General features: G+C 35.6%; 1 protein-coding gene across 2 annotated transcripts; it reads left to right on the forward strand.

Annotated features, from left to right (window-relative positions):
* Positions 1-12,034: 12,034 nt before the first annotated feature.
* On the forward strand, positions 12,035-22,584 carry LOC123679713 (medium-chain acyl-CoA ligase ACSF2, mitochondrial). Of its 2 annotated transcripts, XM_045617133.1 has the most exons (10): positions 12,132-12,148; positions 12,399-12,579; positions 14,684-14,975; positions 15,032-15,252; positions 17,101-17,218; positions 17,274-17,518; positions 18,965-19,130; positions 20,661-20,917; positions 22,057-22,198; positions 22,253-22,584. In XM_045617133.1, the coding sequence occupies exons 2-10, from the start codon at positions 12,542-12,544 to the stop codon at positions 22,469-22,471; spliced, it is 1,698 nt and encodes a 565-aa protein (XP_045473089.1). In that variant the 5' UTR covers positions 12,132-12,148; positions 12,399-12,541; the 3' UTR covers positions 22,472-22,584. The 2 variants fall into 2 exon arrangements, with proteins under 2 accessions (XP_045473088.1, XP_045473089.1); XM_045617132.1 differs by having other exon boundaries at positions 12,035-12,579.
* Positions 22,585-25,500: the final 2,916 nt, after the last annotated feature.

Below are 25,500 nucleotides of genomic sequence, written 5' to 3' on the forward strand. Positions count from 1 at the left end.
CGAGCTGTGTGACATGTTGCGCTGTCTTGTTGGAACCACAGCTCCTGGACATCATGGTTGTTCAATACAGGAATGAAAAAGTTAGTAATTATGGCTCTATACCGATCACCATCGACTGTAACATTCTGGCCATCATCGTTTTTGAAGAAGTACGGACCAATGATTCCACCAGCCCATAAAGCGCACCAAACGGTCAGTTTTTCTGGATGTAACGGTGTTTCGACATACACTTGAGGATTAGCTTCACTCCAAATGCGCTTGATCGCTAAACAAAATAAAATGGACGTAGTGCGCGTTAGGTATTCCGCACAGAACCATTATTTTCGAAATAAAATTGCACTATTTGCAAGCGTTGTTCAGGCGTGAGTCTATTCATGAGTCTATTTGCCAAACCAAACTGAGAATAAATTACTTGACAGCTGTTAAATCGGTCGCCATCTTAAACAGTAATGCCAACTTAAAGTTATATACCTCGAAAAAAAACACCCGTTATATATAGTTCATTTGATACTCATAAAATATTATTGAAATCAATTAACTACTCAGAAATATAGAAGAGAGTTGGTATTTCTCAAATGGGACATATTATAGTTCTCGAGATGCATCGAATTTTTTCCCGAAAATGCTTTCTAAAAACCATGGAGTTCATAAATGAAAAAAAGTTTCGAATAATATTTCAATTATTCTTCTTACTGATAGTTTGATCTACTGGTAGGAACATTAATATAAAGGCAGGCTAGCTACAAAACGTCAGGTGAAATTCGACTGGCCTTCTAGTCTTGATTTCTATATATTTTATTGATACTATCGTACACCCAAAGAAAATCAACCTAAATTAACTTATCGCGTTTTCACCACTACACAGACTCCAATCAAAGTTAGAGATTGAAATTTCAGTTCAATTGAGGGATATTATCCTCTGACATGAATTCAATTGGAACTTTCAAGTTTTGTTCGGCTATTACAAATGCATCAATGTGACCATGACCATCAAAATAATGGAGCCATTGAAGAATTGAATTTTATGACCATTTCCTGAGTAGGTACAATATTTTTTTTAAATTCTCATATTATAACCAAATGACAGCAGTATCGATAAACGAGTGGTATTTAAAATTATGCTTAAATGAGCCATATCGTCGAAAAATGTTGAACATCCAACTGTCGACTGTCGAGATATAAAATTTACCTGAAGAAATCGCATTGTTGTATAGGGTGTTTTTTTTTCGAGGTATATAACTTGAAGTTGGTATTACTGTTCAAGATGGCGACCGATTCAACAGCTGTCAAGTGATTTATCCTCAGTTAGGTTTGGCAATTCATCATGAATAGACTCACGTCTGAATAACGCTTGCAAATAGTTAAACTTTTATTTCGAAAATAATGGTTCTGTGCGGAATACGCATCGCGCACTACGTCCATTTTATTTTGTTTAGCGATGAAGCGCACTTCTGGTTGAATGGCTACGTCAACAAACAAAACTGCCGCATTTAGAGTGAAGCTAATCCTCAAGTGTATATCTAAACACCGTTACATCCAGAAAAACTGACTGTTTGGTGCGCTTTATGGGCTGGTGGAATCATTGGTCCGTACTTCTTCAAAAACGATGATGGCCAGTACGTTACAGTCAATGATGATCGGTATAGAGCCATGATTACTAACTTTTTCATTCCTGAATTGAACAACCATGATGTCCAGGAGCTGTGGTTCCAACAAAACGGCGCAACATGCCACACAGCTCGTGCCACAATCGATTTATTGAAAGACACGTTAGGTGTCTTGTGATTTAACACCATTAGACTACTTTCTGTGGGGCTATGTAAAGTCATTGGTCTATGCGGATAAGCCGAAGACAACATTCGCCGTGTTATTGCCGATATACGGCCACTGGCCACAAATGTTGGAAAAAGTCATCGAAAATTGGACGTCCAGATTGGACTACATCCGAGCCAGCCGTGGCGGTCATATGCCAGAAATCATATTAAAAATGTGATGCCACAAGATTATCTTGCGGATAAATAAAATTCATGTCAATCGAATAATCCATCGTTGTTTTATTGCCCTTCAAAGTTCTATAGCTCTAAAAAAACACCCTTTATTTCGAAATTATCATTGTCTCATTGAGTCCTAAAGCCTAGTTTGAAAATTGCAGTTACAGGATCTTGTCTTTCAAATATAGTCATTACCGTTTAAAAGAAGAACATACTCATAATTCAACATGACGCATTAACAATATAATTCGTGATGTACCAAATATATACGCAACGCGGATGAACACTGAAATTGTCGAATTTTCTTTATAAATTCATAGGGTGTACCAAAAAAGTTTAAAGGGCCAAACATGTTTTTTCTTATGAAATATCCTGTTTTTCTATGAATTTTCAGATTGCATGGAATGAATCCAAGTTCGACCAAAAATTCATATGCCCTCATCGTTTCTGAGATATTTAGATATTTCATAAATTGAAGGGTTTTTGGAAGAATCTTAAGACTTCGAAATGGGTGGATTTATTTGATTGAGATTTTGAATGTGAACCCTAGAAGAATAGAGTTTAGTACTGACTTTTTGATAATCATTGAGAACTCTATTGGTTTTCAAAATGAGACAATGATGACTCATTCAAACATAAATATCGGGCTCATTGCAAATGGCATACCCTGTATTTTATTTTTTATTAGGTGTCAAATTTTATTATACCTGAAAATGCTTTACCGAATGAGAAAATGAAATATAAGGTGTGCCATTTGAAATAAGACCGATATTAACGTGTGAATAAGTAATCAACGAGGTCATCAATGAATCATCTCATTTTGAACATCCAGCAGAGTTGTCAATAAAAAAAATAAAAAAACGAAATATCTTAACAACGGTAAGTTTTAAGGATATGAAACTTGAACTCAATGCAATTCAATGAATGTTTCATAAGAAAAACATATGTTCGATTTACACTCTCTCGGTACACCCTGTGTATTTCCAACAATTCGAGAATGTTTTTTTATGAAGCCTAAAGATACTGTACCGAAAAAAATTCCAAAAATTCAGCGTTAAACTGTAAGCGTCGCGAGAATATTGAAACATCCTGTATATAAAAAAAAACTGGTAAATAAATACACATAAATGAGAATATGAATGGAACTACAAGCGGAATTGTATTTTCAAATAATTCCGAATTATTTCATATAAGGTAATATCGAATTATCGAAACTATACCTTTTCAAATTCAAATTGGGAATAATTAAATTCAAATTTGGAAAAATCAAATTCAAATTGGGAGAACAATCATTTCGGTGTGAATTCTTCATTTTTTTTGTATCTGTAAACAACATTCAATAATGTAATTTTGAAAATATTCTGGATCTTAAATTTTTATATTAGAGCATGTTTTCGAGTTGAACTTTGGTATAGATTCGTTCAGTACTCCCTTTTGACATACAAAGATGCTCGAATGTTATAGAAAATATTAAATTGAATGGGAAAAAATGTCGTCTCAATTTGAAATTTATTATTCCCAATTTGAATCTGATTATTCCCAATTTAATTTTGTTGCAGTCTCAATTCAAATTTGAAAAGGTGTAGTTTTCATGATCCCAGAATTAACAAAACCTTAATCAACACTCACATAAAATGTTGAGCCTATAAGATAAAAAACAACATAAACAATAAACCTGAATAAAATTACTTTTGGCAGGATCCTTATCCTTCTCCTCATTCTTCTTCATCGGAGTACCTTTACCACCTTTCTTTCCACCACCACCGCCACTTTGTTGACTCATTTTTTCAACCCTAAAAAATCACAACTACCTCATACAAGTTATTTTCCAACAAATCCCAGCTTCGTAAAAAAAACAGCCACAAAAACACCCCTCACAAATTTCGCATGTTCACCATCAGCAGCAGAGGCAACAACCGAACACACTGAAGCGGCGAAGAACTTGCGGTAAGTAAACAATCTTGGTGGTGGTTTCCCAGAGGAAAGAGAACGTGGGGTGGTCTGCAGCACGTCTCCCTTCTGCGGAAAGTTTCGAATCAACGCTATATAGGTGAACCTGGCGACACGTTGAACGGAGGTCACGCAACAGATTTTCTTAACTTTTCAGAACAATGTGTTGAAAGCGACTTGTTGATTTTCTCTCAATGGGGACGATGATATGGAGTTTTTGAGCGAGGGATCTCCGCTCTCTATAGCTCCATAGCTACCGTGTTGGATACGACCAAAGCATTTGAAATAATGTCATTCATAAACTTTTGAATAACAAGCATATGGGACAAGTAACTTAAACTGATTTAGAACTAACGTTAAAGCAGAAAACAAAGAGTCTTTGGAAACCATGAGTACCTGTCTTCGGAGAGTCTCATCAATTTAGGTGTGCCACAGGGGAGTATTTTGGGACCACTGCTCTTTATTATTTCCATTGATGACTTCCTTAACTTCGTCTCGATCTAAATTAAATGACATTTATTCTGTTACAAATTTTTTTCATTCTATAAATTACAATTATTTCGCTTTACAATATTGTCGTTACAAAGAAGCTTCTTCAGGTGAACCAATAATGGATTGACATGACTTACCACACTAAATATAGGGATTCACGGCTTGGCTTGATTTTCGAGCAACTTGGCTTGAGCTTGACTTGATTTCAAGTCAAGCAGTAGTTTTTCAATCTCAAGTCAAGCATTTATTCATCAAGTACACATATCGTGCTACCTCACAAATCTAATTGAAAAAGTAAATCCATTTGAAAACCTATATAAATTTATAATAATAGAAAAAAAATTGTTTTTTCATCTTGACATGTCTGGCTGCTTCTATAAAATATTTTAACATATATTAAAGGGAGTTTTTTTTAGAGCTATAGAACTTCAAATTGCAATAAAACAACGATGGATTATTCCATTGACATGAATTGTATTTATCCGCAAGATAATCTTATGGCATTACATTTTAAATATGATTTCTGGCATATGACCGCCACGGCTGGCTCGGATGTAGTCCAATCTGGACGTCCAATTTCCGATGACTTTTTCCAACATTTGTGAACGTATATCGGCAATAACATGGCGAATGTTGTCTTCCAAGTGGTCAAGGGTTTGTGGCTTATCCGCATAGACCAATGACTTTACATAGCCCCACAGAAAGTAGTCTAGCGGTGTTAAATCACAAGATCTTGGAGGCCAATTCAAAGGTCCAAAACGTGAAATTATGCGGTCACCAAACGTGTCTTTCGATAAATCGATTGTGGCACGAGCTGTGTGACATGTTGCGCCGTCTTGTTGAAACCACAGCTCCTGGACATCATGGTTGTTCAATTCAGGAATGAAAGAGTTAGTAATCATGACTCTATACCGATCACCATTGACTGTCATGTTCTGGCCATCATCGTTTTTGAAGAAGTACGAACCAATGATTCCACCAGCCCATAAAGCGCACCAAACAATCAGTTTTTCTGGATGTAAAGGTGTTTCGACATACAGTTGAGGATTAGCTTCACTCCTAATACTCCAGTTTTGTTTGTTGACGTAGCCATTCAACCAGAAGCGCGCTTCATCGCTAAAAAAAATAAAGTGGACGTTGTGCGCGATACGTATTCCGCACAGAAGCATTATTTTCGAAATAAAATTGCACTATTTGCAAGCGTTGTTCAGGGGTGAGTCTAATCATGATAAATTGCCAAACCAAACTGAGAATAAATCACTTGACAGCTGTTAAATCGGTTGCCATCTTGAACAGTAATGCCAACTCAAAGTTATATACCTCGAATAAATACACCTGTTACAATGAATTAATATTACTTAAACAATTGATCAAAATGAAATGAACATAAAAACTTCAATTGAAGACTTTCATCGATGAAAAATTCAAGAAACTCAAAAAAAAGCTTAATGAAAGTTCGACCCATCCTCGATGCAATATTCTCTATCCTGTTGATCGAGTATTCACCTGATGAAAACCTCAATAACCAACAACGAAAAATCCTGAAGGCTCATTATCTCCTAATTTAGGAACAAACCCATCCAACTTAATTTAAAGCTGAAACTTCCGCATTGAAAATACCTTCGTGAGAAACCGTCTTAAGCATTCTCGTTTTCGAACGCCTCCTTCGTTACAAAGTAGAGTATGCGGCAACTTCGTTCTCGATTAGATCTATATTTCTAGTGAAAGTAGGTGGTCATAGTGAACTGGTATAAATCCCGACGTCCAGTACAACAGGCCGGATGTATCAAGGGAAATAGCGTGCCCTTACCGGACACGCAGAAGGAAATTCGAAGACGCTATTGGCCAGGAAAATCGGAATTTCGATCAGATCTGAGTTGGCCGTAGATTCGAAGGCCAGAGTCGTATTGGGAAATTTTGAACTTGGGTCGTTGCAGCATCATAAACAAAACTTCTAGAAAAATTGGTACCGAATTGTCATTGATGACTTATTTGTCGTAAGTTAGTTTATTCAGATGAAAGGTATGATCGTCTTAAAATTTTGCATGCGTGGTTATCTTACATTCATGCTTGCTTCCACCATTTTTTTCCGAAATTCGAGGCTTTATTGTAAAAAACTTGTGATACATTTATGACTCGAAGTTTTTCCATTGCTGGCCACTACTTTCTTCCATCTTTCAGGCAGCGTACGAATCCCGCGTTGAAAAAATTGGTCATCTCTTGAAGCGATCCACGAATCGATCCAAATTTTTTACTTCTTCATAAGAAATACATCGAAACAAGTGAGTCCAATGGAGCAACGTCTGGAGAATACGGCGTGTGGGGTAGAACTTCCCATTTCAACGTTTCCAAGTATGTCTTGACCACTTTCGCAACATGGGGTCGAGCATTTTAATGCTGTAAAATCATTTCATCATGTCTCTCGTTGTATTGCAGCCGTTTGTCTCTCAATGCACGGCTCAAACGCAGTATTTGCGTTGGATAACGACAACTCATAATACACAACGCCCAGCTGGTCCCACCAAATACTGAGCATGACCTTGGAACCATGAATATTCTGTTTGGCCGTCGACGTGGAGCATGGCTGGGATATACCCATTCATTTTCTTCGCTTGGGTTTATCGTAATGAACCCTTTTTTCGTCTCCAGTCACAATGCGATGCAGAAATCCCTTCCGTCTTTCAGCTGTTCACAGTAAACAAACGCTGTTCGAGAATTCTCGGCTTCAACTCGTACAGCACCCAATTTCCTTTTTTCTGAATCAGTCTCATGAAATTCTGGCGTTTTGAAATGGCTTTTTGCGTTACTCCCAATGATCATGCCAATTCTTGTTGCGTTTGACACGAGTCTTGATCTAGCAATGCCTCCAATTCTGCCTTTTCGAAACCTTCTCTTTTTCACCGCCATGTTGATCATCAACGACAAAATCACCGTTCTTGAAGCGTTGAAACCACTCTCGGCACATTTGAGATAACTGTACGAATTCCATCTTCAAGGTTTTAAATCGATTGAAGAGCATTGACATAGTCCTTATCTTTCACGTGTTCCACAAAAAAATCTGAAGCTGCTAAATCACAAGATCTCGGTGACCAATTGTCACTTCTAGAAATAACAAGCTATGAAATTTTTCGTGCAAAATTGTGATTGTTTCGTTGCTTATGTGGCGGTCTTGTTGAAAATAAACATTATCCACATCAATATCTCCCAATTCCGGCCATAAAAAATCATTAATTATAGCTCGGTAGCGCAATCCATTAACCGTAACAATTGCACTAGCCTTTCAAATTAGTGAAAACCAATCACACCACTAACCCAAAAACCGCACAAACAGTGACAAGTTGGGTATGGAGAGGCTTTTCAAATATCATTCTTAGATTTTACTAGCACATAATGCGACGAAACTGTTTATTGACGTAGTCTGCGAGAAAATTTGCTTCATACCTGAAGATGACTTTTCGATTTGATGCATTTCAAGGGCCCAATCAGCGAAGATACGACGTTGCTGGTGATCGACCGGCTTGAGTTCTTGTATTATCTGAACTTTAAAAGCCTAAGACACAAGTCTCATGCAAAATACGGTGTAATGTCAAATGTGGAATGCCTTATTCTAAATGAGGAATCGACAAATCTGGGTTTAACAGTTCCAATGCGTTGTTGAAGCGTGTATCGTTCCATTTTTATTAATGACGCAATTTTACTTGTTAAATATAGTGGACTATTAAAAATGAAACATCTTATTGGAAAATTCTATACATCAACATGCGAAGTTTCAACTCATTTGTTTATCACTGAAAATTGAGGGTTTTTTTTTCTTCTTGAATTTCGAACAGCAATATTTGAACGAAACTCTTCTTTTTGGATTTTATATGGTTTTAACGATTTCATCAGCTTGAAATTGCTATTTCCTATTAAAATCCACAATTCAACAGCGTTGGAAATTTTTATTGATATTCTTTTGGAATATCTGTTACTACTTCGGTAAGCTATTCAAAGTTCTTATATCCTGCATTCTATTAACTGCTGAATATGCTTACCATAGTAGTAAAGTAATCGAAACATTGAGTGAAAATCCAACTAGATCAATGCTAAATATATTGGAATTTTACAATTCTGTTGAACAATTTGGCCAGGTCTTATATGTTGAGCACTGATTTATTCATATGGAATACCTATCACTTTCATACCAAAACCAATGATTTATTTCCAGGATGTTCAGATAAATTTCACATGAAAAATCCAGAAGAATCATAATTATAACTTAATTGCACATTATCATTAGATGCTTCAATTTTGTTGACGCTCTCGAACTATTTAGTTTGATCTTATTGATACGTTATCTGTTCGATAACGTGAATTGCCTATAGGACTTGTTTATATTTATTTAGATATGTGGTGTAATTTTAAATTATCAGTCGTTTTATTGCCGAATTCAATTTAACTCTTGAAATTTATCTTTGGAAATTTTGAGTACCTAAATTAGAATTATTGGTATCAAAAATAATTAAAACCAGAATTAGAAATTATTATATGTGTTGTTTATTATCAGTTATTGAAAATAATTCCATTTCTCGAAATGAAATTAATAATAAATACTCCATGCAACGGTTTGCTATTCCAATGCTTAAAATTTTAGTGTTTCATTTCTCCCTAAACTAGAAGAATAACATTATGATTATAAAATAATTCATGACATATCACAAGGGTATACAGATCTGAAGTCTTCTATGGACCAATAGCGCTCAAATGCTCCTGACGAAAAGCCATCAGTGCTTCATTGGAATTTTTTTATAATAAAGCGGTTCTTAATGTAGATAGTTCAAAAAAAATGTGGCCATTTCAACCCAGATGTTAACATTCATGTCAATTTCGGCTTATTACATTTGAAAACAACATATTTAATAAATTGTTGCAGATCCTTGATGTAAGATCCCAATTTTTCATTCGGTTCCTTATACTTCTACAATAATTCTTTACCTACGTCCATGATTTGAAATACTTAAATAATTTATTGGTTATTTACAAATAGATAATAATATATCTATTCAAATGTTGTTTAGGTCGAGTTAGGCAACTGTGGGTGATATTCCTATTAGATTATAAAACTCATTAACTAATATGATAAGTATCGGCAAGTCTGATTTAGCATTTCATTTGGACTATTTGGATTCTCCTAATATTGTTCTTACGCATTAAAATGAATTCAAAATTCATCATTACTACATATATTACGTGTTTGGTGGTTTGGCTTTAACATATAATCAATTTGCAAAAATAGGGACATATATTATACTTCATCATAGTTCTTTTTAAGCGCTCTTTTGTCTTTAAGCGGTAAAAAGTTGCTTCAACGTTTTAAACTAATATTTATAACGTTGATGAAGCTTTACAAAGTATTGAAAGCAATTAGATGGAACAAAAATAAATATTGATAGATATTTGTTACCTTTACCTGAAATCATCCTGGAGATTCCTGAGCTTGTAATCAAGTTGAAAGTTATAGAATAGAGTAGAATAAAAAGCATCTTCATTTCTAGTTCTTTCAATTACAAAAAGAAGAATAGTGTCAAAAAAGCAAAATTTTAAATTATTTATAAAATTCATACTGGTGTAAAGTTATTATCGTTTCGTTTATTGCTATTTAATTTTTCTTTATAATTGTTTTACTTTCGAAGTACACATTTTCAGACTACAATAGTAGAAACTTTTCTCAGTTATTATGGAATGATGCTTAGGATATACAGGGTGATTCATCGCGATGACCTATTAGAAGTTTATGAAAAACTAATCATAATTTTGTGCTGAAAATCTGGATATTGGAGTTTGAGACAATGATCTTTCTACCCGAAATATTTCCTGACCTCTACAATTTCCGGTTATACCGGAAACATACTACTACTTCCTTATTTCAAATAGCTATTAAGTGAAGGGTTATTTTTTTTAGAGCTATAGAACTTTAAATTACAATAAAACAACGATGGATTATTCGATTGACATGAATTTTATTTATCCGCAAGATAATCTTGTGGCATTACATTTTAAATATGATTTCTGGCATATGACCGCCACGGCTGGCTCGGATGTAGTCCAATCTGGACGTCCAATTTTCGATGACTTTTTTCAACATTTGTGGCCGTATATCGGCAATAACACGGCCAATGTTGTCTTCCAAATGGTAAAGGGTTTGTGGCTTATCCGCATAGACCAATGACTTTACATAGCCCCACAGAAAGTAGTCTAGCGGTGTTGAATCACAAGATTTTGGAGGCCAATTCACAGGTCCAAAACGTGAAATTAGGCGGTGACCATACGTGTCTTTCAATAAATCGATTGTGGCACGAGCTGTGTGACATGTTGCGCCGTCTTGTTGGAACCACAGTTCCTGGACATCAAGGTTGTTCAATTCAGGAATGAAAAAGTTAGTAATCATGGCTCTTTACCGATCACCATTGACTGTAACGTTCTGGCCATCATCGTTTCTGAAGAAGTACGGACCAATGATTCCACCAGCCCATAAAGCGCACCAAACAGTCAGTTTTTCTAGATGTAACGGTGTTTCAACATACACTTGAGGATTAGCTTCACTCCAAATGCGACAGTTTTGTTTGTTGACGTAGCCATTCAAACAGAAGTGCGCTTCATCGCTAAACAAAATAAAATGGACGTAGTGCGCGATACGTATTCCGTATTATTTTCGAAATAAAATTGCACTATTTGCAAGCGTTGTTCAGTCGTGAGTCTATTCACGATGAATTGCCAAACCAAACTGAGAAGAAATCACTTGACAGCTGTTAAATCGGTCGCCATCTTGAACAGTAATGCCAACTTAAAGTTATATACCTCGAAAAAAAACACCTGTTATATTATTGCATCAGTAGATAGCTTTTTTTGATGTCAATTTCAGCAATATCCCATACCTTGAATAAAAACTCAACGGTTCATGAGTTCATGGGATTTTTATAAAAAAAATGAAAAATGGTGGCGACATGAACTCACCTTCTTTTGAATATTTCTGCAGACATTTTTTTTTCGAAAATATCTTTTTCATTTTCGATTCTGCAAATATGTAGCATAATGAGACTGTTTGCAGTTCGGATCAAATTAGAGTCTATATTTTTTTATTATCTCAGTCGATTCTACGTATAAAAATAGAGGGGTTACTTAAGCAAACCCTATACCTGAAATGAATACTTAAAGAGATATCGAGGATGAACTTTAAATGAGGAAAATCGCAATTCCTAACTGTGTGAAGTAGTCTATGATTTCCGGAAAAAAAAAGAGAGAAACTAAAATTCGATGTTTATATAACTAAATTTTACATATCAGGAATTCTTGGATGTATACTGTATAGACAGTGAGAATGTTATTCTCTCTGAATAAACTGCTACAAAATTTTAGAGTCCAAAAATAACTCTCGAACCTTTTTTGTGGGTACCAAAGATGTTATTAATATTTCCAATATGACACAAAAAAAATTATTCCATATTCTTGATTTGAAATAAGCATAAACAAACTAAGAAGAACGAATAAACTTTTCTATGACAGAACGTAGATATCTACTATTAGATTAATCCCACTCAGACATCTGGCAAGTATGTATATCCAGTATGTTACGAGATTCGCAAATGCAAATATAACAATCTGAAGGTCAAATGAAAATTCAATCGTCGTGGCGAAAAAAAGCATGATCACATAATAAAAACAAATTGAACCAGAAAGTGAGTACCTCCTTTATCAGATGTTATCAGGAATAAAGACCGGAACAATTTATCTTCTTCACTTATCATATATCAATGAATTGATTCATAAATCGGATGAAAATTCCATAAATCCTCCGAAAATATAATTAGTTATTAGACCCCTCGTGTTTACCAATCCAAATTATTGTTTGAGTTCAAATCCTCCTCCGTGTTGATATATAATTTAAGAGTATTCATTAAAACCGTCAGTAATGATTATTATTGAAAGAAAACAACGTCATTCGCCACCACATCAGTGATAAAATAGATGATGAGTGTAGTATCAATTTCATCGAAGTTTCCTGAGAACTCAATACGAAAGTGAATTAGTATAACCTTGATTTTCGAGAGATCTGCAAAGCAATAACCACGATGTTTGGACCCAAAATAGTCAGAGTTCTTGGAACAAGGTGAGCCTTTTATTAGCTCTCTTCGATTCATCTCTCAGAATCATTTTTGTTTTATTAATGAGAAATAGGATAAATTGAATTGACCCTGATTTTGAAAATTCTTAGTTTTCAATATTTTTCACGGAAATTTACAAAATATTTCACTGCGAATAAAATAATTTATATTATACATATAAGAAATTTTAACTTATGTGTCTTAATCATAATGAATTCAATACCATATCGATAAGCACGAATTATTTTTAGCAATTTATAGTCCTCGCATATTATAGTAGCTACCCGAGTGATTCTAAACACTTATGAGTTATGCAAGCTAGTTATTATATTTATGACTGTTTCTAGTTTCTAACAAACATTGAAGAATCAAAAAAATACCTTTCTTTCAAATTGTCGATTTTTTTTCTAGTTCATATAAAATCCAATAAAACTGGAATGAAAATTATTTTTCCAAAATTCCTTAATTTCTTCCTTAGTTCCTTAATTTTAAGAAAAAATTCCATATGAACCTAAACATGCTAACTTCTGAGATACAGGGTGGAAAGTTTCCAGAAAAAAATCTTTTTTTTCAAAGACGCAATAATGCTATTGCAGATATTTCTATAAGATTGGTACACGTTTTCATGGCATCAAGATACATACAATTTTATTATTTTTATCAGTGGTGTCTGTATGGGATTTTCATTGACGACACTGCTTTTTCCCGCAGTAAATGTTATTTTTGAAATTCTCGTTCATTTATGAACGAAATTAATTCATTGATTTTACTTTCTCGGGTGAATAGTTTTCGTTTAAAAAAATGAAAAGGAAAAATAATGAAATTGTTTGTACATCAGAAAATGTATCTTGATGGACTGAAAAATTGTATCAAATTCCATAGAAATATCTGCAATAGAATCTTTATAGTTATAAGAAATAAATGATTGAATCTCAGAAGTAAGGACATTTGGAAAAAAGCTTTTTTCGGAAAATTTTTTTTCTTCTTCGATTGTGCCAATACGTACCTAATATCATAAGACTGTTTGCGGTTTGGATCAAAAATGTACAGGGTGTTTATAAGATCATGAACTTGGAAAACTCAAATTCACCAAATCTCAAGATTTTCAAATTAGAACCTATATTTTTATTATTTCAATCGATTCTACGTACAAAAATAGTGGGGGTTACTTGAGCAAACCCTATACCTAAAATGAAGACTGCAAGAGTTATCGAGGATGAACTTTAAATGCAAAATTTAGTTATCCAAACATCGAATTTCAGTTGCTTTCTGTGTTTTCCGGAAGTCACAGTCTACAGACTACTCCACACAGTGAGGAATTGCGGTTTAAAGTTCTTACTCAATAACTCTTGAAGTTATTTTAGGTATAGAGTTTGCTTAAGTAACCCCACTATTTTTGTATGTAGAATCGACTGAAATAATAAAAAATATAGGTTCTGATTTGAAAATCTTGAGCTTTGATGAAAATGAGTTGCCAAGTTCATGATCTTTTTATAAACACCCTGTACATTTTTGATCTAAACCGCAAACAGTCTCATAATACTACGTATTTGCAAAATCGAAAAATAACAAATGTTTTCGAAGGAAGCTTTTTCTGCCGAAATACTCGAAAAAATGTGAGTCCTCATCGTCACAATTTTTTTATAAGAATCCCATTAACTCATGAACCGTTGAGTTTATACCTAAGGTATGGCACATTGCCGAAATTGTCATCAAAAAAGCTATCCAATGATGCAAAAATATACTAGGTATGGTTACTTGAAATAAGGAAATGGTAGTCTGTTTCCGGCATAACCGGAAGTTGTAGAGATCTGAAAATATTTCGGTGAGAAAGATCATTGTCTCAAACCCCAACATGCAAATTTTCACAATTAAATTATGATAATATGCCATCCTGGTGAATACCCCTGTATAGAAGTATGAAATTTTGTTTCGCCTTAAACTGAACCCTGACTGAGCCCATGACTGCTAGAAATTTAGGAATTGAACTCAGTTGAGTCTTTTTTTCAATGTATGTCAAGAAAAAATATTTGAACCAATAAATAAATAGTCTAATACATTTGTTATTCCCAAAAAATATATAAAATTGAATTTTTTTTTCATTTGCAGCGCAAGATGCTACAGCTACCTTCATCAAGTGGGGCCGGAACCCCTTCAATATATTACAATAGGTCAGCTTCTAGAGAAGTCGGCAAAAAGTTATGGAGATCGGGACTTTATAAAATCCCTGCACCAAAACAAGAAATTCACATATGCAGAAGCCTTAGAAGAATGTGATCGTTTTGCAGCTGGGTTATTAAAGATTGGCTTGAAGAAAGGAGACAGGGTAGGACTTTGGTGTCCGAGTATTATCGAATGGCCTACAGTAAAGTTCGCTTGTGCCAGGGCCGGATTAATCCTAGTAAGAAATAAATACCAAAATATATTTATAATTCTAATTCCCAATTTCCTCTTTAGGTAGCTTTGAATCCTAGTTATCAAGTACCTGAAATGGAGTATTCGATAAATAAAGTGGGTGTCAAATGCCTTATATGTCCGGACAAAGTCAAGAAAATGAACTATTACGAAATGCTCAACACCTTGATTCCTGAACTTGAAAACAGTGAGGCTGGTCAGTTGAATTCCAGTAGAGTACCATCATTGAAAAGTTTGATAACTATTTCAGAAGATAATTTCAAGTGAGTTGTTGAATTATTGAATGTCTAGTGATAATTTTCGATTATTTTAATTACCCAACGTTGACTTAACCATGTGTTATTCTTGCCCTTTTAGTCGTTACTGGGGTTTTAAAGTCATCAATATTCAATGCAGCATTTTGAAATATTTTGGTTTATTATATCTAATGAGGATCCTATAACGACATGTCATAAGACAAGCAGTTGCCCTAAAATTCGGCTTCTGCAATCCCAGAACTAGGTTTTTTTTCAAATCCTGCTCAAGGGGTCCAAATACATAAGAAAGTTAAAAAAGTTTGAAGAAGTGAACTTCATTAGGTAGATACAATCTAAAATATAGTCATATGTTATACCACAGACCAGTATAGATAAAATTTCACCTTCTTACATTTCATCCCAAAAGACATGACTTTTCACGAGAAAATTAGTTGAAAATTAATTATTTATGTTTTTTTATGGCTTGAGGACTGGAATTTTTTTTTAGAATTTAGGACGTTTCCATCACAAGTTTGGACCCTTAACATTTATTAGTGTATAAATATCAACTCTGACACAAACATTGCAAACAATACAGGGTAAGAATTATTTAGAGGGGCACTACAGTGATATCGAAAACCGTAAGAGATACAGGGTGGCTTGAATTAGAAAAAAGTTACGTTATTCAGGGATCAGTGTGTTGGTGTTAACATATCCAGAATATCTCCAATGGTTCTCGAGATATTTTGGAAAAACTGAAAACCTAATTTTTTTTTGTCCTGTATAACTCATTTGTTTCTGGAGATAACTTCACGAAATTCAGTTTGTAGAGATTCTAATGGGGTCGTCAGATTTTTTTCATTGTTTCAGAGACGCGATAGTCAATTTTTTCCTCATATGTTCAAGAACTTTCGACAGCAATATAAAATACAGTACTTAAACATATTTACTTGATATCGAGAACAAACAATTTTCACCATAGAAGTAACCAGATATGTCAGGAATAAAAATTATTAAAAATTGGTCGGTTCTTAAAGTGTATTTACATTTTCAAATCGATATCTGAGGTAGTATACTATACCCACAAGTAATTTTATGAAAAAATATTTGCTGTCGTAAAATTTGTATAAACCAGAAAACAGAACTTTACTCTAACCAAAAAAAAATAATGGAATGATCTCGACGAATTGGCATATGAAAGGTACATCATCCAGTAGATTATTAAATTATTACTTCAACCATCCCACGTCTAAAAATGTAGCTACCATAAAAAATCTTTTGTTGAGAAATCATAACATCCAATTGATTCATCGGTAAAAAAAGAAAGGAAAAAGTCAAAATAATGAAAAGTTGATAACAAGATGATTATCAACCAATGTGTTCCATTCGTTACATCTCATTGTTTAAATTCTGGTTTTCAAGAGTGATGACTGTTTTGTGGTTTATATGACAGGCTGACAGCAATTAGTTTTATACGAAATGACCTTAGTGTTCATTTTTCACAGCGTACTTCTTCTAGAATATCCATGGTGAATATCTTAATGTTTGATCCCGATGGCAATTGAATATGCTGTATTGCATGTTTTACTGCCGGAAAAAATTTCTCTACGCATGAAAAATAATTCCGAATAGCACTCGAGGTGAAATTAAGCCGATAAATTTCATCTCTAGTGGTAGGTATAACATATGACTATATTTTCAATTGTATCTACATAAGAAAGTACAGGTATTTCAAAACTTGTTTGATTTTTTTTATGCGATTTACAATTGACTTTTTCACAAAGTTTCATTTCCTGAGTTATTTTTAATTTGAGAACTGAAAAAACTAATTTCAAATAAAATTATTTTACTCAAATCAAAATTCTTCATTTTCAGAGGAAGCTATAATTACCATGACATCACCCGCTGTTCAGATACAAGTCTAGTCAATAGTATAAAAAAAAATCAGAGCTCAATATCCCCTGATGCTCCCTTTTCGATTTTATTCAGTTCCGTAAGTTTGTATTTTTTATTGGTAATTTCTTGATTTTATTTTAGACTTTTTATAGGGCACAACTGGAAAACCAAAGGCAGCTGTAGTTTCGCATTTTTCACATGTGAATAACGCTATAGTTATTGGGAGAAGAATGGAACTGGACCAAAAACAGCATAAAATATGCATGATGGTTCCCTTCTTCCATTCGTTCGGCATCAATATCAGTGTGAATTCTTGCGTAACTTATGGCTCTACAATAGTTTTGCCTACAACCACCTACGACCCTGCAGCCAATCTGACAGCTCTCAGTAATGAAAAGTGAGTATAAATTTTTATTTTTTCCACATCTACATTGCCCTGAATGCCCTACAAAAAAACGGTTTCTGGATGTATTATTCCTTCAGATATTAGTACTATTGGATTTCCTAAAGCTAAAATACAGTAGTTATGCCTTCGAACGAAGACATTGGAAGTCTTGCAGTTCAATTTACAGGCTTAGGATTATTGAAATCAGGTGCCCAAGCCAACTTTTCGTCTATATTTAGGCTTCAACAAGAAGGCTACAGAGAAAAACAAACAAAATACCTATAAGTAGAAGTGACATATACAGGGTGTTCCCAACGTGGAAAATGTGAGATTCCTTAGATAATTTTAAGAAAAAAGTCTTACCTGGGCTCGCAAAAGCATTGTTTCGAGATACAGGGTGTTTCTTGTATTCTATTCATTTATGGAGATTATACAAGTTTATCGAATCTTTATAAATCTTCGCTACAAATTGGGTAAATAGTACCAAAACTTATACTTAATCAATTTAGCTTATTAACTGGATCTGCATAATAATTAAGATTTTCTTGAGGTAGCAGATACGTCAAAACTACAAGAAACCAAAAAGTGTAATACTGTACCAAAGTTTCTTTTAACATTTATCTGAATTACCAGTGGTCCACCAAATTGAAGTTCTAGAGAAAACAAGCGAGAACTGCCCCAGAAAAAATATAAACCCAATAAATTTTCATTCAGAATTTGCATATCACATGATGACATCTTTAAATTGGAATATCTATGCCAAATTCATGGTGTATATTTTGTGAAAAGAAGGTGCTATGAGGAAAAACTTGAGAAAAAAATAAAACATTAACAAAACAAAGCGGATGCGAGCCATGTTTAGGTATAGTCATTTTCATTTGTACCTTCAGTTTTGGAACACCCTGTATGTAACAATAAAAAGTAACAGAATCGAGGTTTGGAATATTTGCTCACAAGTTTAGTCGAATAAAATGATCAGTTAGAGTACAGAGAATATTGAAAATTAACAAAAACACTTTGTTGAAGTAATAAAAACTAAGAAATAACGAAATACACATTAAAAAGACTATTATGAACTTGCAATCACTGTCAGAACAAACCGTTGACTTCGACTTTCCTTTATAAATATTTGTCACTTCCACATATACGTATTTTGTTTTTCTATGTAGCCTTGATAAAGTCTAAATATATGGACAATACGTTGGCTTTGTTCAAATTGGTTGCCTAATTTCAATGGACCTTATCCTTCACAACTGAAGTCACAATTGAATACTTTATAGTTGAAACACCATCCGATCTGTTAAGATGTAATGAATGAATCAAAATGGCTTTCAGACTAGTTTAAGTGTGAAATATCTTTGTTTTTATGTACCTATCTCCAGGAGGATATACAGAATTTTCCTTTTAAATTGGCCTATTGAAAATATTTGTATAATATAGTGAAAACATTCTTTCAAGGTGCACTGTTATCCATGGAACCCCCACAATGCACTTGGATCTCATTACCGAGCAAAGAAAGAGGAATGAAGACATCTCACCGGAAATAGCGATCACTGGTGGGGCTCCAGTTTCACCTCATCAATTCACCACCATGTTGGACGTGCTGAAGTTAAAGTCAGTTAAGGTGAGGTTTGGTCAGATTATAAAGGGTTATCCATTTTGTGAGCTAGCTTCAGTTCTTGTGTCAACTGAACCTTAGAAAGATGTGGATGCAAATCCAGGTTCAAAATAAGCCATAGCTGGTCGTAAGAGAGGCTCAAATGTTGTGCGCGCCGAGAATTAGATAAATTTGGATATTCTTCAGCACTTAGGGTAGTTATATTTTCGGTCGAGCGTGCATCTCGATGATATATGGGCTTGAAGACATCAGTAACAGATCTAGTTTTCGAATTTTTATCTGTCTTACCAATTTAATGATCATATAGACGATTATGTCAACTAAAGGGTGTTTTTTAGAGCTATAGAACTTTAAATTACAATAAAACAACGATAGATTATTCGATTGACATGAATTTTATTTATCCGCAAGATAATCTTATGGCATTACATTTTAAATATGATTTCTGGCATATGACCGCTACGGCTGGCTCGGATGTATTCCAATCTGGACGTCCAATTTTCGATGACTTTTTCCAACATTTGTGGGCGTATATCGGTAATAACACGGCGAATGTTGTCTTCCAAATGGTCAAGGGTTTGTGGCTTATCCGCATAGACCAATGACTTTACAAAGCCCCACAGAAAGTAGTCTGGCTGTGTTAAATCACAAGATCTTGGAGGCCAATTCATAGGTCCGAAACGTGAAATTAGGCGGTCGCCAAACGTGTCTTTCAATAAATCGATTGTGGCATGAGCTGTGTGACATTTGCGCCGTCTTGTTGGAACCAAAGCTCCTGGACATCATGGTTGTTCAATTCAGGAATGAAAAAGTTAGTAATCATGGCTCTATACCGATCACCATTGACTGTAACGTTCTGGCCATCATCGTTTCTGAAGAAGTACGGACCAATGATTCCACCAGCCCATAAAGCGCACCAAACAGTCAGTTTTTCTGGATGTAACGGTGTTTCGACATACACTTGAGGATTAGCTTCATTCCAAATGCGGCAGTTTTGTTTGTTAACGTAGACATTCAACCAGAAGTGCGCTTCATCGCTAAACAAAATACGTTTATGAAAATCGCGATACGTATTCCGCACAGAACCATTATTTTCGAAATAAAATTGCACTATTTGCAAGCGTTGTTCAGGCGTGAGTCTATTCATGATGAATAACCAAACCAAACTGAGAATAAATCACTTGACAGCTGTTAAAGCGGCCGCCATCTTGAACAGTAATGCCAACTTAAAGTTATATACCTCGAAAAAAAACACCCTTTATAATCTCCCCTTAATGCAGGAAATGTACTTACTACAGAATCATTATTTATGTAGTAAGTTTCCACAGTTTTCACACGTTCGCCAGTAGATAAACAATCCATGTTGTTAAATAGCTAACCTTCAACTAACACGGTTCACGGTTCTCTTAGACATAAACTATTGAAATAGGACTTTGAAATCCAGAACACGACATGGATAATCCAGTATACTTTCCTATACTCTCTTTATTGTCTTATAATATTCAACTTTAATTTTTAAAATCTTATTTATTTCAGAGCATTTATGGATTGACCGAAACAACATGTATGGTCTTCACATCCAATCCAGGAGACGATTTGGAGAAATCCACAGCTACAGTTGGTTTGCTTGGTGACCACACTGAAGTTAAGGTTGTGGACACCGATGGAAATGTGGTACCATTTGGAACACCTGGAGAGCTGTGGGTCAGAGGCTACATGATAATGAAAGAATATTGGGGTGAGAAGGAGAAAACAGAGTCCACACTGGATAAGGATGGTTGGCTGAAGACGGGGTAAGTTGTTTAGTCGAATGAACTAGATTCAAACCTCTTGGCAAAACCATCGGATGTTATGCCAACAATTTTACATTTTGAAACGCCCTTTGAAACGGTCATAACTGACTGTCCTAGTGAAATAAGTTTCGTAAATCGTTTGGACAAAAAGTCATCTATATGATTCACCGATGGATCCAAATCAGAGAGAGGTACTGGTTTTTGGATATATGGACCTAAACTGAGGATCTCTAAAGCCCTGGGAAGTGAGCCCTCGATTCTACAGACCGAGATAATGGCTGTTTATGTATGCGCTCAGGAGTGTCTTAAAATGAACCTAAAGGGGGCGCATATCTACATCACCACGGACAGCCAGACCACGCTGAGATCCCTGGAATGGTACTGCCAGGGGTCTCTGTTGATCTGGGATTGCCGTAACATCATAAGGTAACTAGCCAGAGGCAATAAAGTGACTCTACTATGAGTACCAGGGCACGAGGTGTTGAAGTAAATGAAAAAGCCGATGAACTTGAAAAAAGTGCATCAAGGTTAACACCTGCTGGACCTGAGCCTTTCTGTGGGCTAGGAAAAGACCAATATAAGGCTGCGGTCCAGCAATAAGAGTTGAATAACAGGATAACCCACTGGACTAACACTCCTGGACTTACTCAGGCCAAGAAATTCGTAATAATTTCACCTACCTACGCCAAAAAGCTCTTGAAGCTGTCACGAGCTGATCTTCGGGTGATGGTGGGACTGCTGACGGGGCGTACTCGGTACAAACATCATTTGTACCGTATATGAAAGTCAGCAGACGAGATTTGCAGGCTCTGTGGATCGGAAGCAGAAACAGCTGAACACATGGTATGCAAGTGTCCAGAGCTGGCTGTCCTAAGAACCATTCATTAGGGGAAGCCGGTCCTGGATACCAGAGAGGTAACGACCAAGGTCCCTAAGGAGGTTGTCAGTTTTATCAACGCCATTTACGACCTCCTTGGGTATCCATGGATGAGTAGGGTAGAGAACAAAAGATATACATGGTCGCAGTTCCCGGAAGGCTTACCGAGCTACAACGACCCCAGTTCAAATAATATCATAATAATAAGTTCTTCAGTCGAAAGAACAAATGTGATATCGTCATTATTTTTTTTTCATTTCAGTGATCAGTTCGTTATTGGAGAAGACGGCTATGGGAGAATAGTAGGAAGACTCAAAGATATGATTATTAGAGGAGGCGAAAACATATTCCCTAAAGAAATTGAGGATGTCCTGATCAAACATCCGGATATCATAGAAGTCCATGTAGGTTTCCCTCTTTCACTCCTCATGAACATAACTAATAACTTTCAATTTTAGGTGATAGGTTTGCCACATGAAAGGCTAGGAGAAGAAGTGGGTGCATGCATAAGGCTGAAAGACAACTCCGAAGTATCTTCCAAAGAAATAATAGAATTCTGCAAAGGCAAAATGGCGCATTTTAAAATACCGAAACACATAAAATTCGTTGAACAATTCCCCAAGACTGAATCTGGCAAAGTTCAAAAATTTTTATTAGTTAAACAGTATTCCCAATGATAATAATAATGAGGTATAAAGGGTGATCGATCAAAAAATGGAGGATATTTCACTTGTTGTCTAAGGGTAATATAAAGGCTTTTTTCTACATTCATGCAAAAAGCAAAACTTTATTGAACTATATGTAGTGGAAAAAGAAGTTCTTTATTGCACTAGTGCAATAAAGTTGTTATTGAATCAAACTGAACCACACTTCAGAATTAATTCTGAATTCTATCCAAATATTCTACCACGTACTCAGCCAAATGTTGCTATCTTCTTGCTTCCTTCTCAGCCCCTTGTGTCTTGTTCTACTAGACTTGTCAATAATTTCCACCTACCTTTATGACCTCTATCTGGTCGGCTGCTCTAATTCTCTTCTCGTGTTGCTCGTTCTTTTGAAACCTGTCGCTTGGAAGGGCAGAGATTAGATGATGTTCTTAGGAGTAGGAGAGGTATTGGCAGGACTGTTGTGTTTGGGAGAACATGGAATTATTGCAGTATGGGGAATGTAGCAGGCTGGTATAAGCCACACCACATTTTTTCAGTCAGTCTTATTATTATTATTATTTGAACTGGGGTCGTTTTGCTTCGGTAAGCCTTCCGGGAACTGCGACCATGCAGATCTTTTGTTCACTACCCTACTCATTCATAGAAACCCAGGGAGGTCGTCAACAACGTTAATAAAATTGACAACCTCCCTAGGGGCCTTGGCCATTACCTCTCTGGTATCCAGGACCGGCTTGCCCATGTGAATGGTTCTCAGGACAGCCAGCTCTGGACACTTGCATATCAAGTGTTCAGCCGTTTCTACTTCCGATCCACAGAGTCTGCAAATCTCGTCTGCTGACTTACCCATACGGTACAAATGATGTTTGTACCGACAGTGCCCCGTCAGCAGTCCCACCATCACCCGAAGCTTCGCTCGTGAAAGCTTCAGGAGTTTTCTGGTGTAAGTAGGTGAAATCTTCACGAATTTCTTTGCCTGAGCAAGTCTAGGAGTGTTAGTCCAGTGGATTGTCCTACTGTTCAACTTCGATAGCTGGACCGCAGCTTTTTATTGGTCTTTTCCTTTCCCACAGAAAGGCTCAGGTCCAGCAGGTCTTAACCTTGATGCACTTTTTGCAAGCTCGTCCGCTCTCTCATTACCTTCAACCCCACAGTGCCCTGGTACCCATAGTAGAGTCACCTTATTTCCTCTGGCCAGTTGCTTTATGGTGTTACGGTACTCCCAAGTCAGCAGAGACCCCTGACAGCACGATTCCAGGGATCTCAGCGTGGTTTGGCTCTCCGTGGTGATGTAGATATGTTCAGTCAATCTTAGTTTCGCTGTCTACTTTACAGCAGGCAGTTACTACAAGCGCTCCCACTACGACAAGATGCTGACCTCGGAAGAGAACCTAACCTAACCTAACGTCGAACAATTTAATTATATCCGTCTAATCTCTAACGTCGAATACCACCCTCGTTAATCTGTATCCAACTCTCAAGTCTTAAGTTCTTTCTTTCCTCGCACAGGCTGATCAATTCGAAATAATAAAGTTCTTCATTATTCAGGAAAAAGGAAAGTTCTGACAACAATGTAAATACCACCATAATATCGGCAATATCGCAAGATCCTTCGAAACCTATAAAAATTGCTGGATCCGAACCTGAAACTCACTCTGAATATCATATTATTATTATTATTAGACATACAGGAGACTTCAGACTGATCTCTGCTAGAAGTCCTGAACCTCTCCTTTGCCAGTTTAAAGTCCTTCACGGGTAGACGGGAATTGGAATTGAGATGAAAGAGTTGGGCCATTGTACATGCCTTGCAGTGCTCTGTAAATACTTCTTAAGTCACCTTTCAGACGGTGATTAGCACCTTTCAGACGCGTTGTAGCAATCCTCTCCTCGTAGTTTCTTATGCCATATGGAAGTCTAGTGGCTAGTCAGATCAACAGTTATTGAGTCACCTCTCCTCATAGCTTGGTCTTCTCATTCCGTATGTGATTCTAGTGGCTCTTCCCTGGATGGATTCTAGTTAATTAAATCCACAATAGGCCAACATATGGTCCGAAATGTGGTGTAAAGAACCATGCAGGTGTGAACATCGAACTGTCCAAAGTAATAACATTATCTTTGCTTTGTTGACAAAAGCTAACATATTCTGACCAAGACAAGTCCATTATTTTGATTACTTCAAGATCCCAGTGGGATGTGGCTGGTTCCTCCATGTAGTGGCCCAAAAGGTAGGACTATCTAGTATTGTTCTTTCTTATAGATAGAGAACTTTGCATTTATCAAGGTTAAGAGGAAGCAGTCAAGAGATGGACCAACGCAAAGTAGCGTCGAGATCATATTGTAGATCCTTATATCCCTTTTGTAAATATGTATCATATGTAAAAAAATTTAAATATATTATAACATTAGGAAGATGATGTAAATAAATAAATTTTTCAATAAAACATTAATTTTGTACGGTTGATCCCAATCAATTTGTATCAACACTGTGAGCGTGATGACAGTCACCTCTAAAATCTTAAATAGCAAGGGGAGGGCGTAGAGTGACATTTTGTTTCAAAGGTAGTTTGATTGCCTTCTCGAAAATGCCATACACTTGACCTTTTTTGTTAGTATTTCTGAAAAATAAAAAAAAAACAGGGTAAAATAGTTACAGATCATTTCCAAGTGAAATGGATTGGTTGAAGAGGGGCGGTTGAATGGACACCATGGTCCCCAAACTTGACACCTTCAGATTCTTTCCTGTGGTGACAGTCAAAGTCGGTTGTGTATAAAACACAAAATCAAGATGTAAAAGAATTGAAGGTAAAAATACACGCAGCACAAATTGAAGTTTTCCGAAACGTAATGGCCAAATATTAGAATAGGTAATGTTTTTGTCTATAAAATAATGGACAACATTTTGAAAATCTTTTATAATAAAACATTTTCAATATTGTCAGAAATTATATCTCTACAGCTATTCGGCATTGATGAATATAATAATTTGCAGTTACACAATAATTGAAAAGTGAAGGTTATCAGGGAAATTGGAGAGCATA

This window comes from Harmonia axyridis, chromosome 5, assembly GCF_914767665.1.
Source record: "Harmonia axyridis chromosome 5, icHarAxyr1.1, whole genome shotgun sequence".
Lineage (NCBI taxonomy): Eukaryota > Metazoa > Arthropoda > Insecta > Coleoptera > Coccinellidae > Harmonia > Harmonia axyridis.